Here is a 23,638-nt window from a genome sequence, read left to right as displayed (position 1 = left end):
AGTCCTGGTTTAGTCCTGGATTAGTCCTGGTTTGGCCCTGGTTTGGCCCTGGTTTGGCCCTGGTTTGGCCCTGGTTTGGCCCTGGTTTGGCCCTGGTTTGGCCCTGGTTTGGCCCTGGTTTAGACCTGGTTTAGACCTGGTTCAGATCTGGTTTAGACCTGGTTCAGACCTGGTTTAGACCTGGTTTAGACCTGGCTTAGTCCTGGTTTGGCGCTGGTTTAGTCCTGGTTTGGCCCCTGTTCAGCCTTGGTTTTAGCCTTGCTTTAGTGATATTTTAGTGGGTGACGCAGGAATTTTTTTAATCCAAAGACAGTTGGGCGACTCACAAATGGCTTCACTGGCCCGATCAGACTTCCTTTACGCAGCGTTTGACTTCCTGTCCGCACTCGGGTTAATCCCTCCACCTCTGCGAGTCTCTTAATCACTCCATTTCCCATTTTATTCCCTCCTCCCTCTCCTCTTCCTCCCCCCTTTCACACAGAGACGTCCCGAGGTCCAACGAGCAGCAGATGTTTACCGTTTCTCTCTGAAGTCCTTAAGAAGATCATATCTGCCGGAACACGCTGGTTCTGCAACGAGACAAACATCAAGAAACATGTTCACACTGCACGAGTTCAAGTCGAGTTTCTTTTTCATGTAACAAAACAAAGAAAAGAAACAAATGTGGCATCGGTTTAGTGGTTTCCCATTAATAAAGGAGACTATGGAGGTCTAATTGTGTCCCACAGTCTAAAACAAACTAAACATTCAACTGTTATGACAAATATGACTTTTGGCTAGTTGTGTTGGAGTAAAAAGCATAAAAGGAAGTGTTTAAAGATTGAATAGAGGCATAAAGTGACATTTTGAATCCAAAATTTGTGTAAAATGGAAATGGATTCAACTTTTCCGCCTCAACTCTGAGAAGAATCTGTGGGAAAAGCAAACAACAAAGTAAAAATGTCTTGATTTCTGCGTTTTTAAAGCTGAAGTACCCAAACTTTTTCTCATAAAAAATGGAAATTATCCAAAACATATCATCTATCGCAGCCCTTAATTTAGCCCAGATTTAGTCCCGGTTTAATCCTGGTTTAGCTCTAATTTAGCCCTGGTTTAGCCCTGCTTTAGCTCTGCTTTAGCCCTGCTTTAGGCCTGGTTCAGCTTTTGTTTAGCCCTGGTTTAGCCCTGCTTTAGCCCTGATTCAGCCCTGCTTTAGCCTTTATTTAGCTCTGGTTTAGCCCTGGTTTAGCACCAGTTTAGCCCTGGTTTAGTCCCGGTTTAATCCTGGTTTAGCTCTAATTTAGCCCTGCTTTAGCCCTGCTTTAGCCCTGCTTTAGCCCTGCTTTAGCCCTGCTTTAGGCCTGGTTCAGCTTTTGTTTAGCCCTGGTTTAGCCCTGCTTTAGCCCTGCTTTAGCCCTGATTCAGCCCTGCTTTAGCCTTTATTTAGCCCTGATTTAGCCCTGGTATAGTGGTTTTAAGGTTTTAAAGAGTTTCCCATTAATAAATGAGACTATGGTGGTCTAATCGTGTCCCACAGTCTAAAACAAACTAAACAAAGTAAAAACGTCTTAATTTCTGCCGTTTAAAGCTGAAATACGTGATTTTTTTCGCAAAAAATCGGAAAAACACGCGCGTCACCGTTTACAACCCGCGTCACTTCTCCGTCCTGAAGAAGCCGCTCTGAAGCTGCGCTGGGGGCCAAAAACACGATGTATGTAAATCCAGGAGATTTGTGAGGGCCGGGAACAAGTGATTTAAATACTTCCTCTGTTCACGGTGTGAGAGTCAGATACCCCGGCTGGAACACAAGAAATAGTCAAATGTCCAGACCTCCCGCATTAAAAGTTGATCCGAGTCGATTAGAAATGGCCGAGTCTCGTGCTTCATGCAAGTTCCGGTCCAGCCCGTCGAAGTTTGCCGAGTATCTGTACCTCCTCTCTCCCCCCCGTTCACACTGCAACTGTCCGCTCGAATAAAACCTCCTTAAAATGTAAAACAAAACGACTTCCGGTCATGGCGTCACATTGAGATGACGCACGCACACTGCTGCAGCAAAACGTGGCTTTAAAATCATCGTTTGACCCTCTTAATCCCACAGAAGAAGAGCGAGGGATGTGTAAACTAGGAAGGAAACACTAGGAACCAAACAAAGCTCACGGTCCCATTGGAAAACAAGCTAACAAAGCTAACAAAGCTAACGAAAATAACAAGGCTAACGAAAATAACGAAGCTAACAAAGCTAAAGAGGCTAACAAAGCTAACGAGGGTAACATGGCTATCAAACCTGAGGCGGAGAATCGGGCTCCCGTCGGCCCAGATAAAGATTCTTCTCTGCACCGGAACGGGGAGAGAATGTAACTAATCTGTTATTGCTCATGATGTCCGAAATAAGACGCGAAATGCAGCGTGATATGGAGTCTCTCAGAGCTGAAGTGATCGCTGCCATGGGCCCGGAAGTATGTGCTGCAGTATACTTGATAATCGTGATTAATCAGGTCACAACGTAATCGTAAAAATACAAAAACTAATCATAGCAACAGTTTTAGAAGGAAAACTAAGTAGTTCCAATTCAACCAATACAATTCAGAACATTTGCCGTCTCGCACTTCTGGAACAGTAACTTATTTGTAAAATAAAGTTAAGAATGTCACTTTTGTGTTTGTTATTCCTCCGTAACCATGACGTTTATTTCTAGTCGACCACAAAAGCCATAAATCACGTTTTGTCGCGGGTTCGATACCAGTGACTTTCCGGTGCTTTCTGCTGCGTCGCGTTTGTAAAATGTTTCCGTGGACACGCGTGCGACTCGTCTGTCGACACAAACTGACAGCGCTCGTCTCGCGTTTCCTCGGAGAATAAATACTCTCCAAAACACAGACGCGGCCCGGCAAAAGCGTTGAATGTTTGGGGGGGAAAACAGGTTCAAATTTTCAGGTCTTCAATCGCCGTTTTTAATTGATTTTTATTCTTTGATTGAACTGTTGAGACTGTTTTTATTTATGTGCCATACAAATAAAGTGCATTTTTTGACTGATATTCAAATGTGATAAAAACAAAAAACAAAAAAAGTACATCTTGGATATGTTAGTGCCATATGAACCATCTCGGACTCTGAGGACCTCAGGGACCGGCCTCCTGCTGGTGCCCAGAGTCAGGACAAAACATGGGGAATCTGCGTTTCAGTTTTATGCAGCTAAAATCTGGAACAGTCTTCCTGAAGATGTGAGACAGGCTTCTACTCTGACAATGTTCAAATCTAAGCTAAAAACAGTTTTGTTTAGCTGCGCATATGACTGAAAGGATTTTTTCTTTGCACTCTTCTCTTTTGTTTGTGATTTTATTAGTTTAGAAAATCAGTTGGATTGATAATTTTTAATTTAGTTAATTTTATTGTATTTCTGTTTCTGTAATTTCTTTGTGATTTGAATGCATTTTTCCTAGTGTGTGAAGCACTTTGAATTCCCTTGTGTATGAAATGTGCTCTACAAATAAACTTGCCTTGCCTTGACTTAAAAAAAAATATTTTTAAAATGTAAATAGCAGATTTTTATGTCGTTTCAGAACTCTTTAATTCGAATGAGACAAATTTATTTGAAATGTATCAAACCTCTGCTTTTTCATCACAAAAACCTTCAAATGTCAAAGAGTTTTCACTGCTTCAGGAACATATTTAAAGCATGTGCAAGACAAAAGCTGTATTTTTAGGACTTACTGTATGTTTTTTGCTGTAAAAATAATAATTTAGGGCTGAAACTAACAATTATTTTGATTATTTTAGCAATTATCCTGTCAATTCATGTTGTTTTTTTACAATATTTGCCTGAGATTAAACTAAATGCAGCTTGGGAACATGTTTGTGGAGCACATTTACAACAAAACCCTCTTTGTTCATCATTAATACACTAAATTTACATGTTTGTTTTTTTTGAGTAATCTCCATGTAATTACTGTTCCGAGTCGTAAAACTTCTTAGAAAACGATTTGCTTATTTAGATGATTAGCCTGGACTCGATTCATTAGTTGACGATTATTTCAATAATCAATTAACTCGTTTCCGCCCGATTACAATTCAAAACGTTTATACGGCAAAAGCTCAGGCTAAAATGTGCACGTTTGTGGCTTTATAAACGATTAAATGATGGTTTAAAACATGTTTATAATAAAATCTACACACCAGAACGTCTAAAATGCTTAAAGGTGGTATGGACGATTTTTTTCAGCAAATTTTTATCATATTTCCTCTTGGATAAATCATTTGTCCTGCCACGTATCAATCATAAAACGCACCTATCGCTCACCTGCAGCCGCGTCAGTCTCGTCCCCACGTTTCTAAGCGCATGGATCTATCATAATATAGTTCCCTCAGTGTACGGGGCAAAATGAAGACGGAGAAAGACAGTTCGAACTGACTCAGAAGTGGACAGAAATCTACCGGAGACGAGAGATGCGATGCGCTCCGTTGCGCTAATAAACAAACGCACGTGTGTGTTGTATCAGTCCACACGGGGGAGTGGCATGTGCACTTCCGCCTGCGTTCTCAAATCGCCGAAAAATCGTCCATACCGCCTTTAATTAACTTCTCAAACGCACTCAGTTAAATTCACATAAACGCTAAGAAAAATCGTCTTTTCTCATCTTTTATGTAAAACTCTTAATCAATAGAATATTTTGTGAATAAGCTTTATGATAATAAGCTTTTGTTAAATTTTTGACAAATTGACCTCTAAATTGTCAGAGAAACCCACTGAGGTCCACTTTTTCCCACCTTCTCCACGATGATGAGGTCCCCGACTTGGATCCCGCTGCTCTTCACCTTCGCCGTCCCTGGAAGGGGCAAAAACAAGACGCTTAAATCAACTCAAACTGAGTTGAGTACGGGATGTCTACAGTTTTAGATTTGATGTCTGTTCTCTGCCTGGTATAATTTTGTTTCTTCTTTCACCGTTTTCTTTATATGTTGACGATTTTTTTGGCCCAAATCTGAGTCTTATTTCCTCGTGGCGTGGACTGCCGATTAGTCCTGCCACGTATCAATCATAAAACGCATCAACCGTCCCCCGAGAGCAACACGGTTCCGCGTGTCTAAGTGCGTTGATCTATCATAATATAGTTCCCTCAGTGTACGGGACAAAATGAAGACGGAGAAAGACTGTTCGAGTTGACTCATAAAAGACGGAAAACTACGGGAGACGAGAGATGCGATGCGATCCGTCGCGCTAATAAACAAACGCACGTGTGTGTTGTATCAGTCCACAAGGGGGAGTGCACATGCACACTTCCGCCTGAGTTCTCAAATTGCCAAAAAAATCGTCCATTGCGCCTTTAATTATTCATTCACAATAATAAAAAAAAGATTTACCAATAAAGTATTCATTCATACTTAAAACATAAAAAATGAAAAAAAAAATACAAATATCAATAAACTATTCATTAATAATAATAATTAAAACATTAAAACAATCAAGTATTAATTAATAATTAAACAAATATTTACCAATAAAGTATTCATTAATAAAAATGTAATCACAAATACTTTTTCAATTGAATAGTGCTTTGTTTATGTGTCTTAGAATCTGTTTGATCCAGACAAAAAGAGTCAACACATCACAATTATTCAGAGCTGCCTGTGACACATCAATTCAGTTTATGAAGTATAACTGCGACTTTAGGGGCTGGAGAGACACTTGAGCCACATGTACAAAGTCTAGAACAAGAAAACTGTCCAAACGCTGAGTAAATAGTCGTTTTTAGAGTCCAAAGTATCAGGAAACATTACTACACTTTTGTACGATACTTTGCACATTTGCCAGTGTCGCTCTCCTTTTTCCACTCGTCTTTTTCCTTTTCTTTCACGAGGCGTCGACATCTGAGCAAAACAAGGCTCTTCAGAGGAATGCCGGGCGGTTCAGGCCTTTCTCCATTAGCGGCCAAACAGGCACAAAAATTGTTTGGAAAAGATTCTTGACCTTTGCCCTCTGACCTGACCCCGGCCAGTTGCATGTGTAAGGCATTAAACGGCATTAATACGGCTCTGCGCCCCTTGCACTTTGCCCACTTTGATTGCAACAAATAGCGACAAAGCCTTCGGGAAAGTTTCAGACGATATCGCAGAAAGTTTCAGACAATATCACGGAAAGTTTCAGACGATATCGCGGAAAGTTTCAGACGATATCACAGAAAGTTTCAGGTTTCAGGTATATTTTCTAATTCTTTCTTAATTTGGTGGTGTAGAACCTGTGGTAAATATTTATCATCATTTTACTTCTGTTAAGTTGCAGTTTATGAAGAAATTTGGGGGGGGGGGGGAAGCTTTTAAAAATGACAGGAAGGAAGAGCTGAATCCCTCTGTGATGTCATCAGTGTGCGACACAGAGACAGTTTACACCGACACACTTTTCTGACATTTATTTAGTCCAACGATGGTTTGAACGGTGTTTTATGGTATTATTGTGTGTCAGATCAGAACTGTTGTGTCATTTATGTGGCTCTTGTTTACAGTCTGGTCGCTAGGTAACAGTCGTGGATTTACCTCATATTTGTGCGCACGTCCAACCAGGATGTGCAATAATAAACAAAAATGGTTCAAACTGGAGACAAACAGGCAAAATGTTTAGTCAAATCTGAAATATAATTGTGTTCACTGCGTTTTAGTGAAATGTGTAGCTTAAACCGTCACATGGACTTTAAGTGGAAAATTAGGTTAAATGTTATACAAACGGTGCACGGTGCCAGAGTGGTTAGTGCTTGCCTCCCAAGAAGAAAACAGTGGGTTCTCTCCAGGTTTTCAAAACATAATTCGCCATTTTGTCTTGATTTTTTTGTTAAAATGACTTGACAAAGATGTAAATTTGTTTTGCACTTACAGGCCACCATACATTTTAGATCAATAACTGCCGTTTATAATGAAGGAAATGTAAAATAACCATCTACTTATGTTACGCTGTAGTTCAACACCGACAAAAAAAAAGCATAATACGTCTCCTTTACTGAAAAAAAAAAACACCTAACTAACTCATAATCCCTATAATTACACCGACCAGAGTGACTTTTAGGATCGTAAAAGCCGTTACAGAGTGCAGGCATGCGGCGGGGCGGCTAACGCGGCGGTAAGCTAGCGGCGGTGTTTATGGGAAAGACAAGCTGCCACATCAAAGCCACCAGCTCCTGCCTTTTTTTACGGCCAGTAGCACTTTATCCAACGCCACATTTCCCCTCGTCCAGTGATATTTAACAGGCGCCGCCACCTACAGTGAACGGATAAAACTGCGAGCGCGAGCTGGAAGCCATCAGCTGCAGGTAGAGTCCACTTCAGTGTCCGTGAAAGTGAGTGAGACGCAGTTCACTAAAACACCATTATATTCAACTTTTAGTACAAAATGCTGCCAATTTTCCCCCAGTTTTGATGATGTAATGTTACTTCCTGGTTGGACATGAGCAGCAGATGTACCGTAGTCAGACTTTACAAACTCCCGACTTGTAAATCGACGCTGGAATGCTCCACGGTTTCGGAATTCCTTCTCGGAAACTCTGGGCGACATTTCCCGGATAACTCCCGAGTTTATCCGAGGTAGACAATCCAACGTGTTTGAAGAAAGAAAGTTCAAAATCAGACAGTTTTTGTGCCGTTTTGGCTTTAGTTTCCCCACTGTCCGTGAACCTGCTAGTTAGACAATCCAATGTTGAGACGCAGCGATTTTATTATTCATTTATTTTTCTACATTTAAAAACACAAGACGGCAACAACAAAAAAACAGGACAAGACCGGAAAAAACAACATGAAAATTAAAATGAAGCCACAAAAAAGTCCAAAAATGACAGTTATAATAGGAATAATTTTAGAGTCTTACAGTAGTTCTAGAATAGATCGACTGTTCTAAAATAAGCAGGAAATGACCCAATCCAACCTATTTTTGTTGTTTTGTCAGCGCCAAAACCGGCTCGAATGAATATAATACCAAGCCTCGAAATAACGGGTCGGACACGGTCAACGACCGACGCCAAAATCAGTTTTGACAGCCTCAAAAATCAAGGCTCCTTTCGCCGTAATATTAATTGGCAAAAACAGCGTGGTGAACATACCCAAAGCGATTCCAATGCACAAACTGGGCGCGCTACACTACAGTCGACGATGATTGTTGTAGTTGTACAGCGGCGGAAGGCAGCGTAGCGCATGTGCGCGCTGAGAAACACCACGCTGCCGCTGTCAAACACAAACAAAAACCAGCGGCTGCATGGACACTCAAGACGATCACTGTCACGAAATGGATTGATGATGATCTCGCAATGTTTTGTGCCCATGACTGGCAAGAGCAGTGCTTCTCAAATAGTGGGGGCGCGTGTGACCCCATTTTGAATTTTCTAATGGCTCATTCACTCCAGCAACACGTTGGGGGCGTTTGATCGTCGGACGCTTTGGACGCGCACCAGAGCGGCCCAGAGGGAGATGGAGGGAAAGAGAGAAGAGGAAACAGGTAGTTCCAAATCGTAATCTCACCTGTAAATGCTTTTTTATTCATCACAAATCTGTTTGTTGTTGGCGTGAGCCACAGGAAAGTTTCAAGCCCCTCCCCCGAGCGTTACCATGGAGATCATCTCACTAATAAATTATATAATGGTTAAAAGAGCTACAATGAGGGGCCAATAAGTATACTTTTATATTATTTAATCCATTTGTGGTCATTTTATTTTTAAATTAATACGCTGTATTAAAGAGTGGGGAAGTTAATTGTTTAAAAAAAATATACAATGTAAATGTTTCCTTACTTTTTTCTGATAATTGTGAATAATCGTAAAATGGTATATTTCTCCTCATGATAATCGTGACTAAAATGAATATTGTGACATCCCTAATAACGAAACAAACAAAAGTCACCCAAAGCTAAGATGAGGAAATATGAGGAAGTGTATGCAGCACTTGGCTTCACTGTGACTGAGGTGGAGACGAGGAAAGACCACCGTGTCTACTGTGTCTTTAATGTTGGCAGCGACAGCATAAAGCCAAATAAATTACACATCAATAAAACACACACTTGTGACTGATTCAGAATTAGCATGTTGACAGGTACCAATCGTTTTGGCGTTTTGAAAGTGAAGGTTTATACATTGTGGCCACACCTTTTGACAGAGGCTCAAGTTTTTTATTTTAAACCTAATTATTTACCATAAAAATGTGTCTCTGCAAGTTTTTCTGCATTTTTGGTGGAATGACATCACAGAGGTGGAACGCAGCACTACTTGCTGTCATTTTCAACTTCAAATTGTCAAATACTCTTTTCGCAAACTGCAACCCGACCGACGACGAGCTACGCTAATTATTTACTATAAAAATGTGTCTCTGCAAGTTTTTCTGCATTTTTGGTGTGGTAGCACTTTTTGATTTTGACGAGCTACGCTAATTATTTACCACCGAACGACGTCTCAATTGCGAGACCCGAGAACCCGTCGCTAACGTCGCTAACGTCGCTAACGTCGCTAGCGCTTTACCTCTGGCGGAGAGTTTGCTGTAGATCTGCGAGTTGACCTCCTTGTCTCGCAGGTAGCAGCGTATTTCGTCCACGGCCTCCCGCACGATGGTGATGAACATGACCATGCCCTGGACAGACAGACACGCGTTAGAACCGTGGCGCCGTGACAACCCCTAGTGGCCGCGCGCAGACGTGACATGTAATCAGCCACTCACCAGAGGGACCCAGTAGGTGTAGAGCTCTCCCAGGCGCAGCTCGTTCACAAACTGGGAGCAGGCGAGGAGGAGGAAGTACAAGTTGAAGAAGTATTTGAACTGATTAAAAAGCACCTGAGGAAAACAAAACGGACAAAAAACAGGAAGAAAAGCAAAAGGGTTAGCGATTTCAACAAAACGTCCAGAATCTGATCGAAAGGTGACCGTTGGCGTCGTTAACCGTGCCGTGCACCTTCTTGTTGTGGTGTTTAGGGGTCATTTAGCAGGTTATTTTAATGCCAGATGCCCTTCCTAGTGATACACCCGGAGCACAATGACTAAGAACTGAGAAACGCTAATCATGAGATTTTTATGAGCAGAATTAAGTCATTTCAGTTCAGTAAAGATGATATAAAAGTAAACTCTACGTGTTTTTTATCTGCACACTTATCTACTAGAGCCATGGTAACACAAGACATCGGGAATGAAAGTGAGTTAAGTGTTTTACTGTTGTTTGGGGTCAATAACTGAAGGAATATTTGTTGAATCATGATGTTTCTCTCACCATAAGGCTGAGCAAAAAAAATATGCCTGTTTGCCCTCATCTGACCGACCTGGTATAAAACTAGCAGACTGAAAAAAATATATATGACGCCTTTTATTTTTCTTATATTTGCCGACTCACCTTTTCAAAAGCGCTGGCCACCGCTTACGTCGTTTTTCATCAAGGTGTCGAGTTCATATTAAATTCGACCTGCACTTTGCATTCTGGAAGGGAAACACGCCCAGCAGCCTAATCACAACAAACATGGCAGCGCCTGTGTCCCCCGCATGTTCGGCATGTTCACTCCGCTCGCCTTCGCTATCAAAATAAAGGATAACGGCGTACAAAAGGTTGGTTGAAATATCTTGATCGAGACGTTCTCCGTCATCCGACTGTTTAAGCCTGACCCCTGGCGGTCACTGCGAGTCAAAAAATGGTGACGATGTGGATCTTTTTTTGGCCTTCAAAGTAAAAAAAAATAAGAATTTACCTACCGACCGACCCACTTGAAAAATGTTGGGTCAGGTTACAGCAAACAGACAATTTATTTGAGGCAGCCTAATAAGATAAAATGTACTATTGTGGGAGTGACCGGCAACCCACTGGTTCATGGTCGAATGCTTAACCCACTGCACCACCCCGCATCATGTCCGTTTAATGTCACATAAATGTTGTATTTCTAAAACTAAACACATTCTTCTAAAAACATATTAATTAGACTTACAGTTTAGATGGAAGTGATGAAATTAAGGAAATCTTAAAACTAAATGTACTGTTTAATGTAATAGTATTTTTATAATAGTATTTATTCTCAAAATATCACATTCACATTTAATTGACAGAGTATTGTCACTACATAAAATAAATTAACAACCATCTTAATGAAATAAGTTAATTACCAGTTTTGTTTATTTATTTATTTATAATTTACTTTTATTTATGCATTTATATTTGTATTTATACATATTTATTTATTTACATTTATACATATATACATATTTACATACATATATTTATTTATATCAATTTATATCAATTTATATTTATATTGATTTATATTTTTTTTATGTTTATTTATATGTATTTCTCTGTCTGATTCCCTCTGCAGTCAAAGTGAGTCTGAGCCTTTGGTTTCAGCAGCAGAAGAACACTGACATATAAAGCAATAAAATTATCATAATTTGCATTGCAAAAATGCTTTGTTCTTGTCGTATGCTTTTCAAACAAATGGAGCTACTTTCAATGTCTGCTTCATCAAAAAGTCAGAAGATCTTAAGACAACTAAATGTCTGGAAAACAAATAAATATGGAAATGAGATCGGGACATGCGAGAGTCAAAAGCACATGGCTTAAGTCAGCTCATAATGTCATGGCACATGACACTGCCTCACCCTCCCCGCTGCTGAATCCCTCATCCATGCCTTCATCTCCTCCCGCCTTGACTACTGCAACTCCCTCCTCACTGGCATCTCCTCCCATTCCCTCCACAGACTCCAAATGGTCCAAAACTCCGCTGCCCGCCTCCTCACCCACACCCGGTCCCGTGATCACATCACTCCCGTTCTCCGCTCTCTCCACTGGCTCCCCATCAAGCAGCGCATAAACTTTAAAATACTCCTCCTCACCTTCAAAGCTCTTCACCACCTTGCCCCCCCCTACCTGTCTGACCTCCTCATCCCCCACCGCCCCTCCCGAGCTCTCCGATCCTCCTCCTCTCTCACCCTGACTGCACCAACATCCCGACTCAAAACTTTTGGCGACAGAGAATTCTCCCGAACAGCACCCCGACTCTGGAACTCCCTCCCCCAACCTGTCCGCCACTCTCCCTCACTCACAACATTCAAATCCCGCCTAAAAACATACCTCTTCACCCAAGCCTATGACCTCCCCTACCCCTAGCCTCCTCTACCCCATTGCCTACTCTTCTACCCCCTGTTACATCCCCATCTTTTTCTCTCTACTTCTTCTGTCTTGTTCATTTTATCTGTATATTAATGTGTTCTGTACGTGTTGTCCCCCCTGTCTGTAAATACCCCCCCTTTTTTATTATGTTCAGCGTCTTTGGGTCACTGAAAAGTGCTATATAAATAAAAGTTATTATTATTATTATTATTAAGAAGAACATCTGCTCTGGAGCTGCACCCTCCTCACAGCCTCTGCACCCCTCTGCACCCTCCTCACAGCCTCTGCACCCCCCTCACAGCCTCTGCACCCTCCTCACAGCCTCTGCACCCTCCTCACAGCCTCTGCACCCTCCTCACAGCCTCTGCACCATCCTCACAGCCTGTGCACCATCCTCACAGCCTGTGCACCCTCCTCACAGCCTCTGCACCCTCCTCACAGCCTCTGCACCCTCCTCACAGCCTCTGCACCCCTCTGCACCCTCCTCACAGCCTCTGCACCCTCCTCACAGCCTCTGCACCCTCCTCACAGCCTCTGCACCCTCCTCACAGCCTCTGCAACCTCCTCACAGCCTCTGCACCCTCCTCACAGCCTCTGCATCCTCCTCACAGCCTCTGCACCCTCCTCACAGCCTCTGCACCCTCATCTGAGCCTCTGCACCCTCCTCACAGCCTCTGCACCCTCCTAACAGCCTCTGCACCCTCCTAACAGCCTCTGCACCCTCCTAACAGCCTCTGCACCCTCATCTGAGCTTCTGCACCCTCCTCACAGCTCCTCACAGCCTCTGCACCCTCCTCACAGCCTCTGCACCCTCCTCACAGCCTCTGCACCCTCCTCACAGCCTCTGCACCCTCCTCACAACCTCTGCATCCTCTTTTATTAAGTGGGAATCATCAGAGTGGCAGATGCATTCAATTCAACTAATTATTTATTAAGAACACGCAGCAGTTCTGTTACTTACACATTTTGACAGTTTCAAAGCCGACAACATGAATTCAAACGCCTTCAGTTAGGAGGACATTTTGTCATTTGAATCTCCTGAAGTATTAGAAAATGCATCAGTGTGTCACCAGAGTCTTCTGCTCTGAAGGTCGCTCTCCTCATGAACATTCTCTGACCCACAGGTCAGTGGTCACAGCTGCCCCAGTGTCCTTGGGCAAGACACTTAACCCTCTCACTTTAGACCAAGTGAATCTGGTGGAACTCGGACTGTCACATGATGTCTTAAATGGTGAGATACCCAGAGACCCAGCGGAGCAAAGAACACTCAATAACGACTCATGAAACAAACACTTTCTTCATTACTTTCACATTACATTACATTTGTCCTCTGTGCATGTGCGTATGGGAAAAACTTAAGCACAAATGCCCTGCAGTCACTCTCACATACACTGGAAGTGAAATGCCTTGCTCGAGGGCACAACGCTCTACATTTGAAAAGGGTCACAGCTCTGGGGGAGTGGCATGCAGAAGAGGGCGGGACACTGACCCCGGGTAAGAAGGTGATCAAGTTGTATTTCTGGTTGTTGATGACATTCCGGGGAAATCTCTGCTCCCGTTTCTCTGGATGTCCCAACCACACGGTGCGAGGGCGGAGCTCGCCCAGGCCACAGCACTGCGACCACGGGCAACACCTGAAACACATACGCACAGAGTCTAAAGAAGGCCTTTAAACACCTGAAACACACACACACAGAGTCTAAAGAAGACCTTTAACCACCTGAAACACATACGCACAGAGTTTAAAGAAGGCCTTTAAACACCTGAAACACACACACACAGAGTCTAAAGAAGACCTTTAACCACCTGAAACACACACACAGAGACTAAAGAAGACCTTTGACCACCTGAAACACACACACAGAGTCTAAAGAAGACCTTTGACCACCTGAAACACACACACAGAGTCTAAAGAAGGCCTTTGACCACCTAAAACACACACACGGAGTCTAAAGAAGACCTTTAACCACCTGAAACACACACATGGAGTCTAAAGAAGGCCTTTGACCACCTGAAACACACACACAGAGTATAAAGAAGACCTTTAACCACTTGAAACACATACACACAGAGTCTAAAGAAGGCCTTTGACTACCTAAAACACACACACGGAGTCTAAAGAAGGCCTTTAACCACCTGAAACACACAGATGGAGTCTAAAGAAGGCCTTTGACCACCTGAAACACATACACACGGAGTCTAAAGAAGGCCTTTGACCACCTGAAACACATACACACGGAGTCTAAAGAAGGCCTTTGACCACCTGAAACACATACACACGGAGTCTAAAGAAGACCTTTAACCACCTGAAACACACACACAGAGACTAAAGAAGACCTTTAACCACCTGAAACACACACACGGAGTCTAAAGAAGACCTTTGACCACCTAAAACACACACACGGAGTCTAAAGAAGACCTTTAACCACCTGAAACACACACATGGAGTCTAAAGAAGGCCTTTGACCACCTGAAACACACACATAGAGTATAAAGAAGACCTTTAACCACTTGAAACACATACACACAGAGTCTAAAGAAGGCCTTTGACCACCTGAAACACACACAGAGTCTAAAGAAGGCCTTTGACCACCTGAAACACATACACACGGAGTCTAAAGAAGGCCTTTGACCACCTGAAACACATAAACACGGAGTCTAAAGAAGACCTTTAACCACCTGAAACACACACACAGAGTCTAAAGAAGACCTTTAACCACCTGAAACACACACACGGAGTCTAAAGAAGGCCTTTAACCACCTGAAACACATACACAATCTAAAGAAGGCCTTTAACCACCTGAAACACACACAAAGAATCTAAAGAAGGCCTTTAACGACTAAAGAAGGCCTTTAACGACCTGAAACACACACACAGAATCTAAAGAAGGCCTTTGACCACCTGAAATTTCCTAGTGTGATGTCATCAATTACAAACAGGAAGTGAAATTATAAACCTAAAAAAATTGCTATTCTGTGATCTAATTTTTTAATAATTTACTAACCCTAACTAAGAAATTACCCAGCAAACACTGGGAAAAAACTCATCTACTCATTATTTGACGAATAAAAATATATGAGAGTGACTTTATTTTGTTGTATTAATGTTTAAAGAGTCAAAAAAGTTGTTTCTTTGTATAAATTCTGCATAAACTTGGACTGGAACGAGTCCCTGGTGTGATGTCACTTCCTGTCATTTTCCACAGATTTTTCAACATTTCTCCACAAATACCTGCTCGATTGGTGAAAACTCTCATTTATACGACAGGTATAAACACACCAAATAAAGTCAGAATTAGAACATCATAAAAACCTGTCATAGGGACTTTAACAATAGAATTTTATAGATATTCATATTTTTTGTAAATATTGCCCACCCTTTGAAGGGACATAAAAATACTATGCAACTGAGTGATGAATGAACCAGAAAACAATGTGGAAAAAATCAAATTGCGATTTTTCTGAAAAGAATTGCAATTTTAATTAGATTTATTTTGTTATTAATAGGATGTAGTTTAACGTTCAGTAAAATTGCCAGAAAGAAAAGTATTACGGAACATGTTTGTACCACAGGGTTATCGTTTTTTACATCCAGAATAATAGTAATTTATGGAAGAAATCATAACGTACTGTATTTTTGGTACTATAAGTCAAACCTTTTTTTCATAGTTTTGGCCGGGGTGCGACTTAGACTCCAGAGTGACGTGAGTAAAGTCCGGAAAATACGGTACTTCAAAACTGGTTGAATTTCGATTGCGTGTAATCTCGCAGCGCAACCGTCAACCCTACAGTTAGTGGGCAGTCATTCAACCCACTGCGCCACTTAACCGGGTTTAGTGCATTTTAAAAGGGGACAAAAGCAGGTCAAATGTACTTTTATCACCTTTAAACCAGGTTATAACGACATGTTCTTCTCACCAGAAGCGCACTCAAAGTTAATTTTTTATTGATTTATTGGGTTCCACCTACACCCTATCTCCACCCCCTTCTATCCCAACTAACTTGGGATTGAGGGGTTCAAAAGTGCCACAATGTTATCTTTTCAGCAATAAACAAACAGTGAATTAAATCTTCTTCTTGCTACAGTGTAAAAGTGGGCGATATCATTGACAAAAACGCATATAAATATTGGTTGTCATTATCTCAGTAGCAATAATGTATCAGGAATGTGCAGTACAAACCACGAACAGACCAGAAAATGAACCAAAAACGGGCAGAACTATAACTTTATCAGGTTTATTTTTAATGAGCTAATTTTTCTGTCATTTTTAATCGTTTTAACTGCAAACTAAACCCTCAATATGCTAGTTTTGCGCATCTACCGAACAGAAATCGCGACATAATCAATACCTTCCACCTTCACTAGGGTGTTTGGAACAGGAAGTGCATTAACCCTTCACTATTATTTAGCCTTTTTAGCTAAATATTACGGTTTTACAATAACAAAACGCACTATAATGATCTACGTGTGCTGTAGTTTAATACTAAAGATTAAAAACATAGCATGGTACGTCACCTTTAAAATATAGTGTTTATAGTGTGTGAACTGGGGCTTCTCGTGTATGAAGGTTATTTTGTGTTTTTATTAAGATTTTTTTGTTTATATCAAATTTTATTTTTTTGACATTGAATCTAGTAAAAATATGAATTGTATATAAATACGAATACTTTTTTTCAAATTCGATGTAAAAAAAAATAAGATGTAAAAAAAAAAAAAATTGATGTAAAAGAAAATTCAATTCGAAAATAAATTAAATACGATGTCAAAAGAAGTAAATTTAATGTAAAAAAAAATTAAGATGTAAAAAAAAGAAATCCAATTGTTAATAAATTCCAAGAAATTATTTATTCGATGTAAAAAAATACGATGTAAAAAAACAATGTATTCGATGTAAAAAAAAAAGAAAATTCGATGTCAAAAAATACAATGTTAAAAAAGTTAATTTGATGTAAAAACTAAAAAATCTTAATAAAAACACAATAATCTTCATCCTCGTGTCCAGCAATGTGCAAATTAAATGTCTGACCACACAAAAGGACTATTTAAGCACTCATTATGTTAATAATAGATAATAATAATAATAATAATAATAATAATAATAATAATAATAATAATAATAATAATAATAATAATAATAATAATAATAATAATAATAATAATAATAGAGGGATTTGTGGAGGTATAACGCTAGCAGTGTGCTTTTGGCTAGCACAGTTAGCAGCGCGTCAAGCTAACCATTGTAAACACTGCAAATATTGACATCATGGGGCGTGTGTGCACTTGCTCCGGAAAAAGGATGAAAATACAGTCTGAAACGCACTTAACGTGGAATAAATCACCACATTACGCGCGCTAGCCTCAATTTGGATGTTTTATGTGTCACTCTGTGGTGTTTATTTGGCAGAAAGTGGCGGCGGTGCGTGTTTAAAGCTCGTAAACACTGACAGTTGTAGCATGTTAGCCGCGCGTGTCTCTCTCGCGCTCTTACCCGTGTCTGTTTTTACTGTCGTGTCTCTTGGGCGGGCGGACGGGCTGCAGGGGGATGTTGTCCGTCATGGTGGGCAGCGCCGAGTCCCCGGAGGAAAAGAGTGACAGTCCCGGTGAGAAGAAGCGGCTCCCGGTCGGACGCTCCTGCTCCAGCCGCACCTACAAGCTCCGGCCGCACTCACAGGCTCCGGCCGCACTCACAGGCTCCGGCCGCACTCACAGGCTCCGGCCGCACTCACAGGCTCCAGCCGCACTCACAGGCTCCAGCGGCACCTACAGGCTCCGCCGCATTCACAGGCTCCGCCGCATTCACAGGCTCCGCCGCGCTCACAGGCTCCGGCCGCGTTCACAGGCTCCGGCCGCGTTCACAGGCTCCGGCCGCGCTCACAGGCTCCAGCCGCACCTACAGGCTCTAATATGCTTGAATGTGGACATTTACTTGATAAATGTGCTTATATTTTGTTATTTACTGGATAAATGTGCGTATATATTTGTTATTTACTGGATAAATGTGCTTATATTTTGATATTTACTGAATAAATGTGCTTATATGTGGACATTTGCAATCAGTAGTAGTGTAAAATTATTCTTATTGTCTTTATTTATTTATTTTTGTATTAATTGCTATACAGTACCTATAGCAATCGTCACTCTGGGCTTAATGACCCTATTAGAAAAGAGCCTTATGTAGCCTAAAAAACAATATTCCGACCTTAATTAAGAATAATGTTTCCCCCTAATATGATAGTCACAAAGAACATCATAAGTCAAGAGTCAGGACTAAACATGGACCGGCCTCCTGCTGGTGCCAGAGTCAGGACTAAACATGGGCCGGCCTCCTGCTGGTGCCAGAGTCAGGACTAAACATGGACCGGCCTCCTGCTGGTGCCAGAGTCAGGACTAAACATGGACCGGCCTCCTGCTGGTGCCAGAGTCAGGACTAAACATGGACCGGCCTCCTGCTGGTGCCAGAGTCAGGACTAAACATGGACCGGCCTCCTGCTGGTGCCAGAGTCAGGACTAAACATGGACCGGCCTTCTGCTGGTGCCAGAGTCAGGACTAAACATGGACCGGCCTCCTGCTAGTGCCCAGAGTCAGGACTAAGCATGGACCGGCCTCCTGCTGGTGCCAGAGTCAGGACTAAACATGGACCGGCCTCCTGCTGGTGCCAGATTCAGGACTAAACATGGACCGGCTTCCTGCTGGTGCCCAGAGTCAGGACTAAACATGGACCGGCCTCCTGCTGGTGCCAGATTCAGGACTAAACATGGACCGGCTTCCTGCTGGTGCCCAGAGTCAGGACTAAACATGGACCGGCCTCCTGCTGGTGCCAGAGTCAGGACTAAACTTAGATACATGACATGATGCATCTTTAATGTTTTGACTTGAGTCCAAATTACCAAAAAAAATTGCATTTCAAATCATTCAAATGTTTACGTGAATCACAACAAGTTAATCATGTTTCGTCCTGGTTTATGGACCAATCCACGTGAAACAAAAACTGGCACAAAGTTTAAAGTATTTTTCAAAATCGAGTGTTTGTGAGGCCAAACTCCAACAAATACCGTATTTTCTGGACCAAAAAATGCATAATAGAGATGAAAAAAACACATATAAGTTGCACTGGAGTATAAAATGCAGTTGCAAGTGTGAAAATAACAAATAATATCACATATAAGTCGCTCCGGTGTATAAGTATAAGTATAAATATAAGTATAAGTTGCACCCCGGCCAAAACTATGAAAAAAGTGAAAACTGTGAATCTCCCAGAGTTACATCTGAAATAAAAACATGTCACAAATTAAAAAGAACACAATGGATTTCAGAATGAGACATTTGCAATAGAAATGAAGCATTTAAATCGAAGGTTAAATGCAGAGGAAGCTGAGAGTGGATTGGCTCCAAGCCCACATCGCTTAAGGCGAGAGACACTCAAATGAGAATCCTGGCTGGAGAGCCATGTTTTGCATGCAAATATGAAGTCATTGAAAATGCAAAAAGGCAGGATTAATGTCGATGGGTGTATCTCAAGAAGAGAGAAAATGTATTTTTGCCTGGGTCACTTGAAGGCGAATAAATGTAAAGTAGGGACTGAGCAAGGACGTACGCAGTGTACTTTAGGGAAAATATGTGATGCAATTGTCAAATGTCCCGTGTGCTTTGTTTGTCTTGAGGAACATAAACACGGCTGTGTTTAATCACCTGACCAGAGCCATGTTTCCATAGGTCTGCTGAGATATGGTGGCACAGGCAAGCTTCATTTAAGTTTATTTATTACAAACTAATAGGGCAGCATGGTGGCGCTCACGAGGGGTCCATGTGGTCCTTCCTGTGTGGAGTTTGTTCTCCCTGTGTCTGCACAGCTTTCCTCTACCTCTAAAACATGCAGGACTCAGTGGGACTTTCCTGCTTAAATAAGTCAACATTTGTTAGAGTAAAAATGTGATTTCACAACATTCAAATTGGAACTTAACTGGTCCTAAACCGTGACTAAAGCTGGACTAAACCAGGACCAGGGCCAAACAAAGTCTACAGGAAATAAACTGAGCGTGTGAAACTGAGTGTGAAGCGCCCTTTATTGCCTCTAATAAATCTATCAAAGATTCTATTTAACATTTACTTTTCCAAAAATAAAATAATTAGCTTGATACCAATATTATAATAGTATTATTATTCTTGCCTCAGCGCAGCTACACAGTGGATTTGCTGAATGTCCTGCCCTCTCTCTCCTCCATTTCCCGCCACAGCTGTCCCATCTCACGAGACCTTCAGGGCAGATGCATGTACACACAGATACACACAGGTACATGTACACACAGGTACATGTACACACAGATACACACAGGTACATGTACACACAGGTACATGTACACACAGATACACACAGGTACATGTACACACAGATACACACAGGTACATGTACACACAGATACACACAGGTACATGTACACACAGGTACATGTACACACAGATACACACAGGTATTTTTTTTTTGGTCTGCCTTTATTTTAGCATAGCCAATTTTTTTAATTATTTACTGCTGTTCCTAGTTCATGAATTTTCTTCACTGACAATGTAATAAAACCTGTCAGAGGTTTCCGCGCACCCTTTTAGTCTCTTTGACCTTTATTTAACCAGGAGAGTTCAACCCGCTGAGATTCAGAATCTCTTTTTCCAGTGAGAGGATGCAGTTAAGATCAATGTATTTAGAATTTTACAGAAAAGTATACAAATGTTATCACAGAATCGCACATTTTTCAGGTTGTAATTTCACTTCCTGTTTGTAATTGAACGCGACATCGCTCGAGGAAATTACCAAGCAAACACTTGGCCAAAACTCATCTAACATCACCATTATTTTTGTTTGACAAAAAAAAATATATGAGAGCGACTTTATTTTGTTGAATTAATGTTTAGAGTCAAAAAGGTTGTTTGTGTAAATTCTGCATAAACTTTGACTGGAATGAGTGTCCCTGGTGTGATGTCACTTCCTGTCATTTTATACAGCTTTTTCTCCACAAATTCCTGCTCGATTTGTGTAAAACTATCATTTATATGTGCAACAGCTATAAATACACATAATAAAGTCAATTAGAAAATCATAAAAACCTGTTGGAGGCACTTCCACTTATCATAATTTACTAGTGTATCATAAATCTGGGATAATATATGCCAAAAATATACCACAAAAACATTAAGGATGTAAATTGGACTTTCAAAAATGTATTCAATATATTAAGACAATTTAACGCAACCTTTGTTTTGAATTTGAAATGATCCCATGTACTCTAACATATGTATTTTGAAAATGTAAGTCAATTCTATGGGACGAGAAGTTGACAGTCCTTTTCTGATATTGGATAAAGACACAACACTGAACACATTGAAAAAGTCACTGATTTTATTTCTCAAAAATCAGAAACATGAAGAAAACATTTGAAAAAAAAACAAAAACAATTTACAATGTAAACAGGCCGAACGCGGCGCAATATTTCTTGAATTGTAGAGACTACTTGAAAAGCAGTTCGACGTGGGTCGCTTAAAAAAAAAAAAAAAAAAAAAGGCACAACGTGGCAAATGCATAATAATATTGTTCAGGAATGTATCGCAAGTCTTACACGTATCAACCACCGAGTAAAGTGTCCCGTGTTACAATCATTAGTGTTCCAACTCAGCAGGTTGAGGTTGATAATGCATCGCTTTTCCAAACAAAGAACAAAAAAAAATCTGAATATGCAAAAGAACAGAACAGTGCAGTGAGGGATTAGGGGGGCACAGACCGGAAAAATGAGGTAGAACTAGCCCCTACGCCCAGTCAACGCGCACTATCAATAAATTAACGCTACACAATAGAGAAAAGTACAAATTCCTGATATCGCTGAAGACATTTCAAACCCCAAAAAAAAAAAAGAGGATATTGTAACTAAAAACCTGTGATAAAGTGCAGGCATGAGAAGAACCTAGAAGTGTAATAACAAGCCTCTTCGAATTCTGACGGACAACATTTGCAACGAAAAATAAGACAAAATATGGAATATAAATGCAAATAAATTACACATAGCTGTGATTGCAGTATTGGGAAAGACATTGACCAGTCAGGCACTTGGCAATAAGTAAACGATACTGCAGCCCATGAAAACGCACACAATTGTTGTTTTTATTATAAACGAACTGAACAGACTCTGAAACAATCTGAATAAACTTCGTGCGAAATTCGTAGTTGCGTAGAGAAGACACGGTTAACTGCATTTACATTTTTGAACATGAAATAGTGACGTCCTTTTTAAAAAGTCCGGCCCTGAAAATATTAAAAAGAGTCACGATCCTTTGAAAAGTACCAGGGAGACGGTCTGCAAGTTAAAGTAGTTTCAAGTAGGTTCTACATTCAAAACCGTGTATAAAACAAAAAATACCCGCATGTGTAAATATATATGTGTACAAAATAAAATACAACTACAGTAGTACTATCAAGTTGAACTAAAACGCTTGACATAGTTACTCAGATCAGCGAGAGACAGTTTTGTGTGTGCGTTTTATTTCTGGAAACATTAAAACCAACAAACAAAAAAAAAAAAAAAAAAAAAAAAAGACTGAGCGGAAATAATATACAATTTCTACGTGATTGTACCTCGTTTTGCAAAAGAGACGTTCGACAACAGTCCAGGATGCACTGCGGCGAATTAAAATTACTTTGATGACAGAAAACGGTAGTCCAGGCTAGTTTGGGGAAATTTTAGAGTAGTTTGGATGTCATTTTGGGAGAAATGATGATTTTTTTTTTTTAATGTGTTGAATTATTTTACGTAAAAAAGGTATTGAAACTCATCAAAACAAACTCCAAACAAGTGCGTCTTCTTCACTAATCTAGATATTCGGCGATACTTTAGGTCAACCGCACTATGAAATGGTGTGAAATTACCGTGTTTCGGATTAATTTGCACATCTAATCTAGGATATTTCAGAGACGCTTCTTGACTGTAGAGGGTTTTGCAGAGGAGTTCGCAAAAACGCGCAACAAAACTATTAAATACGGTTTTCCTTCAGTAAAACGTGAAATGTTGTTTCCAAAACGACTCAAATCAAGTAATTTTAACTCATCTAAATATCGATTTGCAATTGCAGTTAGAGTATTGGAGAGTAGTTATTTTTATTTGATTGGAATCATTTCGGAGTAGCTTGATTATACATGCATTTTTCTGCCCGGGGAGTTTACAAAAAACAAAAACGCAACAAAACTATTAAATACTAATGTTTTCGTCCGATGAAATGTGAAATGTGTTGCGTCCCAAACTTGTGTCGAGTCAAATCAATTGTGTCATTTTTTACCAATCTAGATATGGATTTGCGCTTTGGTTCTGGGGGTTTTCTGTCCGTGAAATGTGAGAATTTCTGTTTCACGAGTAGCGCAGCAAAGACAAGATCGGGTGCGTTTCCTCGTTTTGTCCGAGCACAATTGTCCGCTTGAGGAGTTTCCGCCAAAGCCAATGAATGCCAAAACCTTTCCTAGGATTGGCAGGTTGTTTTTATTTGGGAATAATGATCTAAAAATGTCCAGAACTCGTCACA

General features: G+C 40.8%; 1 protein-coding gene across 1 annotated transcript in view; it reads right to left on the bottom strand.

The window, feature by feature from the left end:
• The window catches only part of atp9a (ATPase phospholipid transporting 9A), a 68,455-nt gene extending 50,784 nt beyond the window's left edge, over positions 1 to 17,671 (bottom strand). The window contains exons 1-6 of the mRNA XM_072448848.1: positions 17,573 to 17,671; positions 13,573 to 13,717; positions 9,659 to 9,772; positions 9,463 to 9,571; positions 4,745 to 4,803; positions 518 to 569 (exon numbers count right to left, since the gene is read on the bottom strand). Coding sequence (XP_072304949.1) covers positions 518 to 569; positions 4,745 to 4,803; positions 9,463 to 9,571; positions 9,659 to 9,772; positions 13,573 to 13,717; positions 17,573 to 17,640 — 547 coding nt within the window. The 5' untranslated portion in view covers positions 17,641 to 17,671. The remainder of the gene's footprint in view (positions 1 to 517; positions 570 to 4,744; positions 4,804 to 9,462; positions 9,572 to 9,658; positions 9,773 to 13,572; positions 13,718 to 17,572) is intronic.
• Between the last annotated feature and the right edge of the window lie 5,967 nt (positions 17,672 to 23,638).

The sequence above is a fragment of the Eucyclogobius newberryi genome, unplaced genomic scaffold (assembly GCF_026437365.1).
Source record: "Eucyclogobius newberryi isolate DKJ021-1_F unplaced genomic scaffold, fEucNew1.0.hap1 SCAF_17, whole genome shotgun sequence".
Taxonomy (NCBI): Eukaryota; Metazoa; Chordata; class Actinopteri; order Gobiiformes; family Gobiidae; genus Eucyclogobius; species Eucyclogobius newberryi.
This window is presented reverse-complemented; position numbering and strand designations above follow the sequence as displayed.